The sequence below is a fragment of the Sinocyclocheilus anshuiensis genome, unplaced genomic scaffold, assembly GCF_001515605.1.
Source record: "Sinocyclocheilus anshuiensis isolate Anshui unplaced genomic scaffold, SAMN03320099.WGS_v1.1 scaffold1571, whole genome shotgun sequence".
Taxonomy (NCBI): domain Eukaryota; kingdom Metazoa; phylum Chordata; class Actinopteri; order Cypriniformes; family Cyprinidae; genus Sinocyclocheilus; species Sinocyclocheilus anshuiensis.
The window spans coordinates 277,271-290,631 of record NW_015551107.1 but is presented as its reverse complement, the minus strand read 5'-3'; the positions used below and the strand labels follow the sequence as shown (position 1 = coordinate 290,631).

Below are 13,361 nucleotides of genomic sequence, written 5' to 3'. Positions count from 1 at the left end.
CAGTGTAGAGTAGGGCTTGTTGTTTGTCATTTCTCCGATCACAAATGCAGACATGGTTGTATGTTTATGCAACGCGTAAAAAGACAGTATAAGTCATTAAAGCTTTGTAAAAATCGACACGTTTCAGAAAGGCGGGGCATAGAGGAGAAACAATAATGTACAGTATGTACATAAACACATTTCATTACACCAAATACAGAAACTAATGTTCTTTTTAGCAACATCATATGACCCCTTCAAGGTAAAAATAACTGAATAAAACAACCATTAAAAGATCAAAATTAAACTTCTTGCAGATAACAGCTAGTTAACCTAAGCACCCAGACATGTGCAATATGAGCTAACTAAGAGATTTTCACTGCATTAGCAACTACAGCTACTGTCTTTAAATAAAGCAATATGTATCATATTATCAGCATTTCTTGTTCTTCTCCTGGACTGAAGCACAGGCTCTACTCTTCAGCACGATGGTAACCTTACAAAACTCAAACAGAAGCTCTTTAAATCCCAACAGAACATTCAGCACGAACAGATCTCTCCTATATCACTGTGTGTAAAAACACAGAATAACATTTAATTTCAGCATTTACTCTCCTCAGATCAAATCGCTGTTAGGTTTCACAGTGCATTGCTGCTTTTACTTGACTTTACAGTAAACTACTGGCAACAGTGTTGCCAGTGTATTACTGTTTTACAGTTTGTTTGCCATAAAATTAATTTACAGTTTATTACTGTTAAAATAAATTTTGTGGGTATATCTTTTTATCTTACACATTTAACCCTTTCAACCCCACAGGAAAATCCTGTAGTGTCCACACTACAAAGAGAAAAAGTAACACTGATGCAGGGTTCCAATGAGATAATTAAGTGAATATGTAAGTAATTGCTGAGTATTAGTGATGAACACCTGCTGTTAACAAGCATAATCACTGAAGTAAAGAGGAACAAGAACAGAACCCTGAAAAGAGACGAGCAGAAACACAAGAACTACAACTGACTTCCAGCCATTACACATTATTACACTTATTACTAACTAGTTTGACTTTATTTCTGTCAAACATCTACAGAAGCTCTTATTGATAATTAGCAGAGGTTCAGATGTTTGTGTTTTATTGAAAATGTTTGGTCTGAATTACCGTTTTTGTGGTCAGTGTTTGCTTCAGTCGGGCTCCTGACCCTTGACTTCTTAATATTAGCTATTTCTCTGGTTGTTCTAACTGTGTGTTTGCAAAGCACATTTATTACAGCAAAACCAAAGCACATAAGATGATCAGTTAATGCTGGTTATATATTGATGATGAAGTGCTCATCATGTAGCTCCTTGATTCACTAATTTCATTGTGTCTAATGCCTTAACAAATTTACCACATTACGAACACAGTTAAAAATCTTGTAAATGAGTGATTAGCGAAACATTGTTCAATCTCATACAACAAAATCACAGAGCTACTGCAATCAATAGACATAAAAACACATAAAACACCCATGTAACTACATTAAACGAGAACAGAGATTCAAAGGAGTCCACCATAATTCTGGCATCATCATAATACAATCAATATCATCTGATCCATTTAGTCTTACCATAGTAAATGTGCTTTTTGAACACACAGTTCCAGCAGACAGAAAATGTCTCAACGTAAGTGTCAAGGTTCAAGGGCACAACTAAAGCAAACACTGACCTCCGTAACGGTAACTGGTTTCACACTCCATGTAAAAGGGTCTTAAAGCTGAAGCTGGAAGTCAGTTGTTGTTCTTGTGTTTCTGCTTGTTTCTCTTTTTTTCTGTTCTTGTTTCTCTGTCCTTCAGTGATTCTGCTTGTTATCATCGGGTGTTCATCAGTGTCTGAATTCACTCACTTCCTTTCATTCACTCGGTCAAGTAAACTAATGTAGGGAATAGTGAATGAGGGTATAGGGTGTGATTTTGAACACAACCTCTTAGTGCCTACTTTGAGCTCTGTAAATTCACAGTATATTCCTGTAGGCTGCTTTCACGAAAATGACAAGTATTACCCAGAATGCATTGTTTTCTACAGTATATTACTGTTTTTATAGAAAGTGGTAAGTTACTGTCAGAATTTGGCAATTTTTCTATAGCAAGGGTTGACAGTGCAGCTTGTGTAAATAGGTTTAGCATTTCACTGTGTTCCAAAGTTTAGTGAACTCACATGAAGACATTTGAGCAATAGAAGATTGACATATCTTAGTTGAAAGAACACAAATTTGCATGAAAGTGATTGTATATTTTTTATATTTTGGATTATTGTTTGTTATATGTTTTACATAAAAAAAAAATGTTGTAGTGTTCAAAGTGGTGAAATGTACACCCCTGCACTAGAATATAACCTCTTGATGGTCGCATTATCTTGTTATCTTCTACGGTTAAGAACCTTGGTATACTGCTTGACAGCAATCTGCTGTTTAAGGCATATCCTTGCTTTCGATTTATAAAGCTGATAATCTGTTTCATGCATTCATGACCTCAAGACTAGATTATTGTAATGTGCTACTGGGTGGGTGTCATACAGGATTATTATATATGAAAATAAAGCACTTAGAGTGCTTACTAGAACAAAGAAATATGACCATTCAGGGCTCGAAATTAACTTTTTTACTTGGTAGCACTGGTGCTCCCAACTTCAATATTTTGAGGTCGCACAGATTAAATTTCGGGAGCATATGCGACCAAAATGGTCGCAATTTCGAGCCTTGCCATTTCAGTCAAATTTTAGTGTCACTACATACATTTCAGGAATTCTGCTATAATTATTTATAAAGCTTTGAATGGTCTGGCTCGGCAATACCTAAGTGAGCTCAAATCACACTATATTTAATCATGTTCATTCTGGTCATTTGATAACACCAAGAATGTCAAAATTCTCTGCAGGAGGTAGATCCTTTTCCTGTTTGGCTCTGAAACTCTGGAATAGCCTTCCTAGAAATGTTTGGGATTCAGACACACTCTGTCAGCTTAAGTTTACAGTACAGATCCATCTCTTTAACCAAGCATACACCTAATTCATCACCTAAACACATGGTTATGCTGCATTAGTTAGGTCAACCGGAATTGAAAACACTTCTCATAAATCAGAATTATTATGTGAAGGGTATCTATGCTAATATGAGTCATTTCATATGAGTCATTCATTTAAAATGAACTGCTTCAAGCTGGACAACAGTTGAAAACATCTATGCTATCAATGAAACCCTCAGTACTAGGAGGTAATTTACCAACAACACAGCTTATAAACACCTAATGTAGTTTTTCATTAATGTTTTCAGCTTTCTACTTTTCTTTCACAGAACAACCTGCTGGCTGACAAATAATCTGGGTTTAAAAGCTGACAATCCACAGAGACTGTGTCTTGCTGTCAGTTGTTTAAACTCTGTGGCTGAGAGTCGACTCCAGATCATGGGTCCTACAAGACGTTAACGTTTTACAGAGTTATGAGCTAACCACATCAACTAACCACTGGGGTGCCTCAAGGTTCAGTGCTTGGGCCCCTCCTCTTCTCCACATATACAAGTGGAGTAGTGAGTAGTGCCTGGTGGTACTATCACTATTAAGTACAAAGTTGCTTACTTGAATCAACATTTGCATATTCTTCTGTGGTGGGACATTTTTCCAACCTCCACCCAATCTGCTCACTTGAGACCATGACAACGTGAGCTCTATGTTGATTTGAAAACATGTGGAGCCCAGCTGGTCTCCTCAGTGTAAGATTCAAGAACTGGTGTAGATATCTTAGAGTATCATTTTGGGGTATCTGACTGGCATTTCATGACAGAGAACATGTACAAATAAAGTGAGTTATTTCTTTTAAACTAGATATATCCAGCACCCTTGCTTTTCTAAACATTAAAACCTTACAATGAGTTTGTCCAGGAAGTCACACTATATAACTTTATCATGTTATCTTCATCAATTACTGTTATATTTCAAATAAAGACTACATATGGATAAGTTTCTGTACAAATATGAGACAAATAGTGCTGTTCTGTTAAATAAGCCATACTTTTGTCATTCCTAAATTCTGAAATAACAGACGTATAGGGCCACTGTGCATTTAGTTTCAACTACGTTGTGTTTTTTGGATTGAATAGATTCTTAATTCCAGGCAGTTTGAAAATGATCTGACATTTTCTACTACTCTCAATAACTCTTAAATGCTTGCAGTGATCCATTCTGAGAACAAAAATCTGTCGGCCTTTGAACAGGCCTTTATAGGCTACTGTTCAATAAAATAGATTGCTTTCTCAGACACAGAGGTTATTGCATTGTAAAAACAAATTACCTAATCAAAACCATTTGAGAGCTGTGGCTTTCAGGAGAGCACTTGGAATACAATAAAATATGCTGATCACTAGGCCAGCTGCGTCTTTGTTTTGCGGTCGTGGTGGGGAACCGACTTAACTGGCTTTAGCGCTTTACTACATCACAGGTGGGGCACATGAGTCCAACACCTGTGAGGCGGAGCTGGCCAAAGGGGAGCAAGGCTGACCAGTGAAAACATACGTTTAAATCCTTAAACTCAGTCGCAGATTTAGCACTTCCTGGGTCTGACGTTCCAAGACTGGAACCAAGAAAAACAACTTGAGGAAATTTCTCCCCCCTCTAAGGGTTCAAGTTCAACTTTATGAGAGAAAGGTAAAAATTGTTCTTTAACCTCAACAAGATTTTGGCCACTATCTGCAGCCTCGGGTCTGGCTTAATTTTCTTACTCATTCTTCTGAAATGAACTTTCCACACACATAAACACTGAACGTAACCCCCTACAGGTTCACAGTTTAGCAGAGATATAAAAGTATGCTTAGTATTTGAAAGAATACGCCAGCAGACGGGTGAGACAGAGGGCTGGGCTCAGGAGGGCTTACCCTATCTGTGACCCGTCCAGCCCGGCTCTGGCTGGTTGGGGGTGTTCCTCGAGTGCTCCAGGTCACCTTGTAATGGTGGACCACCAAGTCGCTCTCCCCGGGGGCCTCCCACAGGACCAGAACACTCACCGTGCCGTCAGGGTGAACCGTCTGGTTCCCTATTCTGGCATTCTGTGGGGTCTCTGGGGGAAACGGATCTGAAACAGAGATGTGAAGGTGCTTCAGTCAGACCACTGCTTTTCATCACACTCTCGTCAGTTTATTTGTGTTCACCTGACATGACCTGAAGTGAAGCACAGAAGAAAGACAGACCTCAGAACATATGCTCAAGACATGAGAATAAAGACAAACAATTGATGGCCAACTTTATTGCTCATGTGACATTTTCAGGGATGTGATTTTTCCATATTCATACAGATTTTTTTTTTCTTTTCACGCCAGCAGTGCAAGATCTGGTGTTTTCAGTGACTCGGTTTGCAGTAAATGCAGCTCTACATGGACTCCATCTACACCAACCATCTTCCCAGATTTGTAATGAGAATCAATTATGAATCTGTTGTCGTCAAATGAGAAGCTTTTACGGTCTTCCTGCGATTTTCTGCCAAAATAAAAGTTCTCTGGTTAAATGCTTTAAAGCAAAGTAAGCAAAGACAGACACTAATATTAGTATTGTAATTTTACCGTTGTTCTGTAAAAAAAATCCTATTATTAAATACTTGTTTTTATTTTACAGTACAATAGCATTATATATTTCTTTATTGATTTAATTTTTATAATTTAAATAATAATAAAATAAAATAATATTTTGAATAATGCAAATACTACTACTACTATTACTACTACTACTAAGAATAATAATGATCATTATTATTGCATAGTCAGATTGAACGGCCTGTTAACATTTTGGGGTGGAATATGACATTAAGCTTTCATAATATTCCTTTTTGTAAGGAATAAAATGCCATCAGTTAGACCAGTTTCCCTTCAAAAAGGGATTTTAAACAACAGAAATATAAAAAAATACATTACTGTTGCTTAATAAGAATGGCGTTCTTGAAATAAGTAAAGGTCAAACAATTGTTGTCTTTAGTGTTTCTTGGCTCCACATAGAGTGTTTTCACAAGCTACCAAAGTGTTCAGCAGGAATAAAGGAATGCATGTGTGTGTGTAGTTAATATGTTTCTCTATGAGTTTGTGTGCATGTTTCTGTTGATGTGGCAAACAGAGCTGTTGCAGACATGAGTTGAGTAGTGTGTGTATACGTGTGCTAATGTGTCCACCGCCGCTGCTGGGAGAGACACACTCCACACATGACCACTGCCAGTGATGCACGAATAATCCAGACAGGACAAGAGTGTAGACATAACATTCAGTCCGCACCTCATTTTACTGTAAGCACACCCACCAGAGCCTTAAAAACAGTTATGACTACAGACACAGAAATATTCAGTCATGATCGTGTAGCTTGTTAAGAGCAGCAAATAATGTCAATCTGTTACAAGAAGCACTTGGAGGGACATAACCTGAACACTTATAAGATACACATTATATTTTTACATTTCCGAAGAGGGTCACACTTTATTTTAAGGTCCAATTCTAGCCATTAACAAAACATTAACTTTTTCCTCAATAAACTCCTAATTTGCTGCTTATTAATAGTTAGTAAGGTAGTTGTTGGGTTTAGGTATCGGGCAGGATTAGGGATGTAGAATATGGTAATGCAGAATATGTGCTTTATAAGTACTAATAAACAGCCAATATGGTAATAATAGAAAAGCTAATAATCAATTCGTTAGTGAGAATTGGTCCCTAAACTAAAGTGTTACTCTGAAGAGAGCAGTGACTTCAAACTTCATTATTTTCAGTAAAACATCAACATAAAACTGTTAATTCTCAATAAGAAGTTTTGTATGAAAGAAATAAAGTCAGATTGTGATACAGTGAAGGTGTTTGCATCGTGAAAAGTGCTACACAAAAAAAAGGTGTTTGATCATAATTCAGGAAATATTTGTAAAACAACAATGTTTTCAGCTTATTTAACTAAGGAGATTTTACTTTAATTGTATGGTTTTTGTTGCTGCCAGTCATTTGACTGTTTTGTCATCTAACAGTTTTGTTATTGTATTAATTACTGATCTTTTTTTGATACATTTGTATGTAATTTAAGGAAACTGAAAAAGTACTGTATAAAAATTTATTTTTCTGTATAAAAAATGTGAATTACTGTAATTTGTCATAATACTTAAAATAACAGCCGAGTAGTTAACTTAGAGATAATTTTACAGAGTTTTGACTACAATTTATTTTCCGTAAAATTATGACATTTTTACTGTGCATGTTAGTCAACACATCAAAACAGGAGTACTTTTAAGCTTGATAAAATATTATTAAAACAAAATTATTTAAAATTGACTCTAACACTTTTTATTTGACATTACAAAAAAAAAAAAGAATTAAAATGTAAAGTGTGTTAAACAGTCACAAATGTGTACTCTCATTAAATACCCTTAAGTACAGTTTTTAAAATATATATTTTCAAGATGTGAAGTTAACTACATGTGCACATCCAATGCAATTAAATGCCCTTCTTCTCCACATTTGTCAATTCTCTATGATATGCTTTCGCCCATTTTATCATTGGCCAGGTAAAAGTTATATGTCCAATAATCTAGAAAAGCAGAAGCACACTCTCTCCAAAACCACACTATTTAAGATATTCACATCTGTAGCATGTGGAACGAGTCACTAACCTTAGGCATGAGCAATATTGATAGTGATACTTGACTTAGCAAGCACTAATAATGCATTACATTCGGTTTCAAAGCATGAAAATAAAGACGCACAGCACATGCTCTGTTTCTGATTAAAGCAAAAGGCCAGCTGCTTTACCTTGGAGGCCAATCAGTGTGCATTGAGCATGACAGAGGAAAGATGCTTTGATATGTCAGTTTAGCTCACATGCATGCTAATGTCATGCCTGTGGGGCTTCTGAAGAGAGTGTGTTTGGTCTGTGAAGTCGGCTTAATTTCTGACTCGGGGGCAGCAACTAAACAAAGCACATAATGGCTAGTTCACCAGCACAAAACTGTCACTGTGTATTTGTTCTCAGAGAGTCATTAGGTCACACAGGACTCTTCATCTGCAGGTTTCCCTCCAGCAACGGCAGCCACGCGCCCGACCTTTGACCTCAGGCATTCTTAATTCGACCCCTCCCAACCCTCGGACCCCACATCCTCCAGCAGTTTCACGTCAGAACGAACTCCATGTGGTGCAAACTTCTTTCCAAGATCTCCAGCACGTTCTGTGCAAATGTTTAGTGTTTATGTGTCAATGGGTTCTGAAGTTGCCTGTGCCAGTACGAGATATTGCTTCAGCGTTGGAGCATGCTAATTTCCGTTCCACTCTTAGCTAACGTGTGTTGACTGTCTTGACGCGAAGCAGATCGGACATTGAGAAAGAGCTTGGATGACGCTCCCAGGGCATTGCAGGAAGATGTCAGCTATTTCTAACACTCGTTTTATTCTTGCTGAGTTTAGCACGCGCCTTCCAAGAGTTTGTAATCTTTCAAAATAGCAGAAGGTTTGATTCCAGTCGTTGTTGGCAGCGGCTTGTGTGTTGCCTCAGTCTGTGTGTGATTATATCTTGGCCGTGCTGTTGAACTCGAAACATGCCAACGCAAGCACCCCTGAGGTCTGGGATGATATGGGCTGCATCACTCAGATCAGAGAGCATTACAGATATGATATTAACCAATCTGGTACCAAAAAAACATTTATTCGAACGTCTCCAAAAGCCAAATCCCAGGTTTGAATCCGAGTTTGATTTCAGCTTGCCCTGGAGGATGTTTTCCGTATCCATGGAAAAGCTTATTTCATACTATTAGAAACATGTTTCGCATACTGAGCGCCGGCCAGACCCCGAGCGCAGGAGGTGTTGTGTTTGTGCGTATATGTGCGCGTGTCGGAGGATTTCTGGGGTTTATGGCAGAGTGGTTTTCCAGAGGTGGCTGACGGCATGATGCAGTACTGCTGCGCTCTCTGGTCTGTCCTTTGGGGATTTGCACATTCTCTGCACTGCACTGTGTCACAGACACAAAGCCTTTAGTTGACCGTAAACTAAATACTGAACGGCTACAGGTCACCTAAACGGTGATTTGTTTTGGAGAAATGGACCAACTGTATGTCAATCTGACTCAAATTTATTTTTGAGCTGTGGGGAATCTTGGTAATCCAATGTTTTTTTCTTTATATTTTATGACATTTGGGATCATTAACATGCAAAGTGATGTGCTGTGGAATGTGCATATAACATTTCTATTATGATTGTGATGTTTGAGGGTCATTTTTAACCACATCCCCCCCCCCCCCCCCCGGCATATTGTATATTTTGTTATGTCAGTTTCTCAAGTATCCTCTAAGAGTATTTACATTTACATGCATGCATTTAGAAGATGCTTTTTTTTTACACTTTTGCATACTGTGGCATACATTTTTTAAACAGTTTATGCATGTTAATGTTGTAATAATCCTAGCATTATTAGTGCCATTCTTCTTCTGTTTGAGCTTTGGGAAAGCACACAAAAGAAGTGCTTTTCCACACTTCTTGTGTTTGCAATGTTAAAATGTTATTACAGTCCATAAAATTTACAGTTTGTGAAACATTTTAAAAATAGCTGTTAAATTCAGTTGTAAAATCATATGCTCTCATGTTTATTATTATTATTTTTATTTATTTATTTATTTTTGTAATGTATGAGAACTATTAATGTCAAAGGTTCACTGTTTTTATTGGATTTTTTTGGAGAGCACCCATGTGTATCTTTGCAACAACAGCGTTTCAGTTTCAGCTCTTTGTGATGTCATTTTTAAACTATTCAAGTATTTATGCACTGTGAAAAAATAAATAAAAATGAAGAAATAAATTGATAGGTAAAGGCTGGACAGTGTTTTAGACTGGCCATAAAATCTATATAAATGCTTGCCAATTGCTGCTCTAAGATCAAGCTGATTGTATCTGCAATCTTGGTCTAAAATGATTTTTTCCTACCCAGATCCAAACTCGGGGTCCAAAACCAACCCTGGAAACTGTCCACCACCCCCAGGCCATATTTAAACAAACTGTCCCGTGTGTTTTACTCTGTTTGACAGAAATGAAATGCGACTTCATTACTGTACAAAATTAATATATCTTAAAATGACTTCAGAAACAATTCACTTCGAGGAGTAATGGATCCAAGCAGCCAAACAAATGTGAGGGATGATAATAGTTCCATACAGATCTGATGAGATTAATCAAATCAAAACAAAACAAGCTCCCATAGCTAATATACTTCCATACAGTCCTCTTTGACATTAACTCTTTAAATAAATGCATGCTTCATACATTTCTCATTTATTTGCAACAGCCCAACATAAAACATTATCGAGCTATTCATTTAAAAACTGCATTTATGGTTTATTTGGCTGTTAGGTTTGATTCTTAGTGTTTTGTAATCAATCCTGGTGCCGACTTTAACTGTTTAACTGTATAATGGGAAAATCTCAATTTCATACATCTTTGCAGTGTGCCTTCAAATAAATAATGCAAATAAGCATTGGAAACAGTGTAATTCCTTAAAAAATGCTGAAGTAGTAGTTGTAGTGTCAAAGCAGACAACCTCTGGTACCATCTAGCAATTATTCAATATTCATTATCGTTTGCTATGGGTTCTGTCATCAAAGATAACACCATTAAGTGAAAATGGCTGTAGAGGTGAACACAACACCTCCCACGATAAAGCTACGTCTTTGTTATTGTTTCGAATAAGCGACCTCCAGTAGTGAGACTTACAAATACACATTCATTTTGTAGCACATAGGTATTCATAGGTTGTGGTATTTACACCACATATAAGAAGACAGCATTTAAGTTCTGTAAAGTTTTACATTTAAGTAAAGTAAAGTAAAGCAAGTAAAGTTTTGGTGCTGAGCCTTCTCACAGAAACAGCAGAAATAAGGTGAATTACCTATTTATTAACACTTATTATATAGTGTAAGTAAGGCTTTTATGAACCACCAATAAAAAGGAAAAAATAAACAACTACTATCTTAATTTTAGCAGGTACAACGTTTGATGTTAAAGGGGTCATGAACTGAGAAACCAAAATTCCCGTGATCTTTTGACATGTAAGAGGTCATTGTACAATAAAAACATCCTATAAGTTTAGAACTCAAAACTTTCTCGTTAGTCTAAAACAGCTTATATTAAAGGAAGATTGTCAAAACGACAGCTTGTGGAATGTTCTACTCTATGATGCAATAGTGTGGATAAGCACCGCCTCCACAGAAGAAGATACAGCTTCAACATCACTGCCTGTTTAGCCCCATCCACCAATTCTACATAACTGCCTGTTTAGTCCAGCCCACCGATTCGCAGGTCTACGCAGAAACCAAATGATAAAGATGCTCTGGAGACAACAAGACGCCATGCAGAGCCAAGTTGTGGAAAAACAGTGTTTGCATTGCCTTCCTTCTGATCCCAGCGTTAGTAAAGAGTGAATGAACTTTATTTTTAATGAAGATCCAGACCGCGTAATGTCGCAACACAAGTGTGAGTAACTATTTTTATTACGTGATCATTATTGCTTTGTCTAATATTACAGGTAACTTAATATGTACTGAGTATTTATTTTATGCGTTTTAAACCTAAATCATAGCAGCGTCCATCTGTGAAGGCTGTAGGCTGTCAAACATACACAACTATTAGCCAATCATATCAGTGGGCGTTTACTTCCGAGTCTACAATCCTCCACGCCTATTCAAACAGAGCGTTCTGATGAAGTGGGTCAAAAACAGGACAGTAAATAGCCTATTAATTCTAAATTACGATATTTTTTGATGTAAAAATCTTGATAACATTATAAGTGGACCTCGGAGAACAGTACAAAATAAAAAACAAAGGCAGTTTATGATCCCTTTAATAATGTATTTGTAAATGCAGAAATTCAAAGGAACTAACATTGATAAATGCTTAGGAAATATTTTTCATTGTTAGTTCATGTTAGCCAATGCACTTAATATTAACAAATGGAACCTTACTGTAAAGTATTACATAGTAGAGATGTATAACTGAATCCATGAATCAATGAATCCATTTCATGTAGATCAAGTTTGTAATAGTTCTTAATGTTACGTTCTATAAATGATGGATGGTATTAAAGGAAATATTCAATGTAGTAACCCAGAAGTTACTTTATTGTCTGAATAGTCTCTGTTAGGAACGTTGTCTGTACTTTTAAAAATCAAAGTTACAAAAGGATTTTTTTGGTGATGCCATAAAAGAACTATTTTGGTTCCTTGAAGAACCTTTTAGTGAACAGTTCTTAAAAGAACCCTTTTTTTTTAGTGTGAAGAATATTTTAATAATCTAAAGGACCTTTTTAACTATAAAGAACTTTTTGCACAGTTGTTGGTTGTTTAAATGGATGTTAAAGATTCTTCATGGAACCACAGATGCCAATAAAGAACCTTTATTTTAAAAAATGTGTGTAAAAGCTCAACATGAGCCTGCTGTCACAGTGATGCTCATGTGCTACAGATGCACAATGAGTGAAACAGGTCAGGGCGAGGGTGGAAAATGAGAGTTTTTGTGCAAAAAAAAAAAAAAACCATTATAAGTGTATGTGTGCGCTGAATATGTGTGTGAAGTCTATTTAATTTGCTTCCATCACCTGATGACTATGTGAAGCAAATTCACAGACATTTACTTCAGAAAATAATGTATTGCTGAAAGAGCTTTTTACCTCGTACAGAAAAGAAATGCTTGCTGGGAGTGGTGAAGCCTCTTGTGCCCTGACTGTTGACTGCGCTAACTCGAAACTGGTACCACCTGTGGGGCCGGATGTCCTTCAACACGGAGCGGTCCTCCATGGTCTGGGAGAAGGGTCAGAGAGACTTTAATTAAGACAAATCCGCTCCTGATGCAGGATGGAAGAGCTCCATCACTGCTGTATGCTGATAAGAGTCACAGTAATGACAGCTCGATCCAGCGCAGGGAGATCTCTCTATAAAGGCCTCTTGAAAAGCACAGCTCAGACGTCCCTATCCATTACATCACGGATCCCACCGGGAGCTCAGACGCAGCACAATGAGCTGCCTGTTTCTTTCACTGTCTCTTAATCTCCTGAGAAGACCAGTCAGCACTGCTTTACTGCTTATGAAGAAAACACTCATTTAAGTGTGATTAAAAAAAAAAAAAAGTAGATGTTTAAAAGAACATTCTGAGCTGTTTTCAATTCAGCACACTGCATTTCTGGTATGGTGTTTAGCAAATAAAATTATTCTGGCTTTCCCTCAGTGTAAAAAATAAAAGGAGTAAAAAAGAAGTTAGCATACTTTTAAAAAGAGTACTTATTATAGGATATCAATTACAAATTAAATTAAAATGTATAATACTTTACAATACAATTAGCTGACCTTTAGAGTGAAACGAGTGACTCACTTGAGT

The 13,361-nt window shown here is 36.9% G+C and overlaps 2 protein-coding genes across 4 annotated transcripts in view; both read right to left on the bottom strand.

Moving 5' to 3' along the window:
* LOC107662924 (anosmin-1-like) overlaps positions 1 to 13,361 on the bottom strand; it is a 72,611-nt gene that overhangs the window by 16,301 nt on the left and 42,949 nt on the right. For all 3 annotated transcript variants that reach the window (XM_016453060.1, XM_016453061.1, XM_016453062.1), the window contains exons 6-7: positions 12,658 to 12,787; positions 4,878 to 5,074 (exon numbers count right to left, since the gene is read on the bottom strand). In XM_016453060.1, the coding sequence (XP_016308546.1) occupies positions 4,878 to 5,074; positions 12,658 to 12,787 (327 nt within the window). The remainder of the gene's footprint in view (positions 1 to 4,877; positions 5,075 to 12,657; positions 12,788 to 13,361) is intronic.
* The window catches only part of LOC107662933 (LIM and cysteine-rich domains protein 1-like), a 360,255-nt gene that overhangs the window by 316,704 nt on the left and 30,190 nt on the right, over positions 1 to 13,361 (bottom strand). The gene's annotated exons all lie outside the window — the stretch shown is intronic.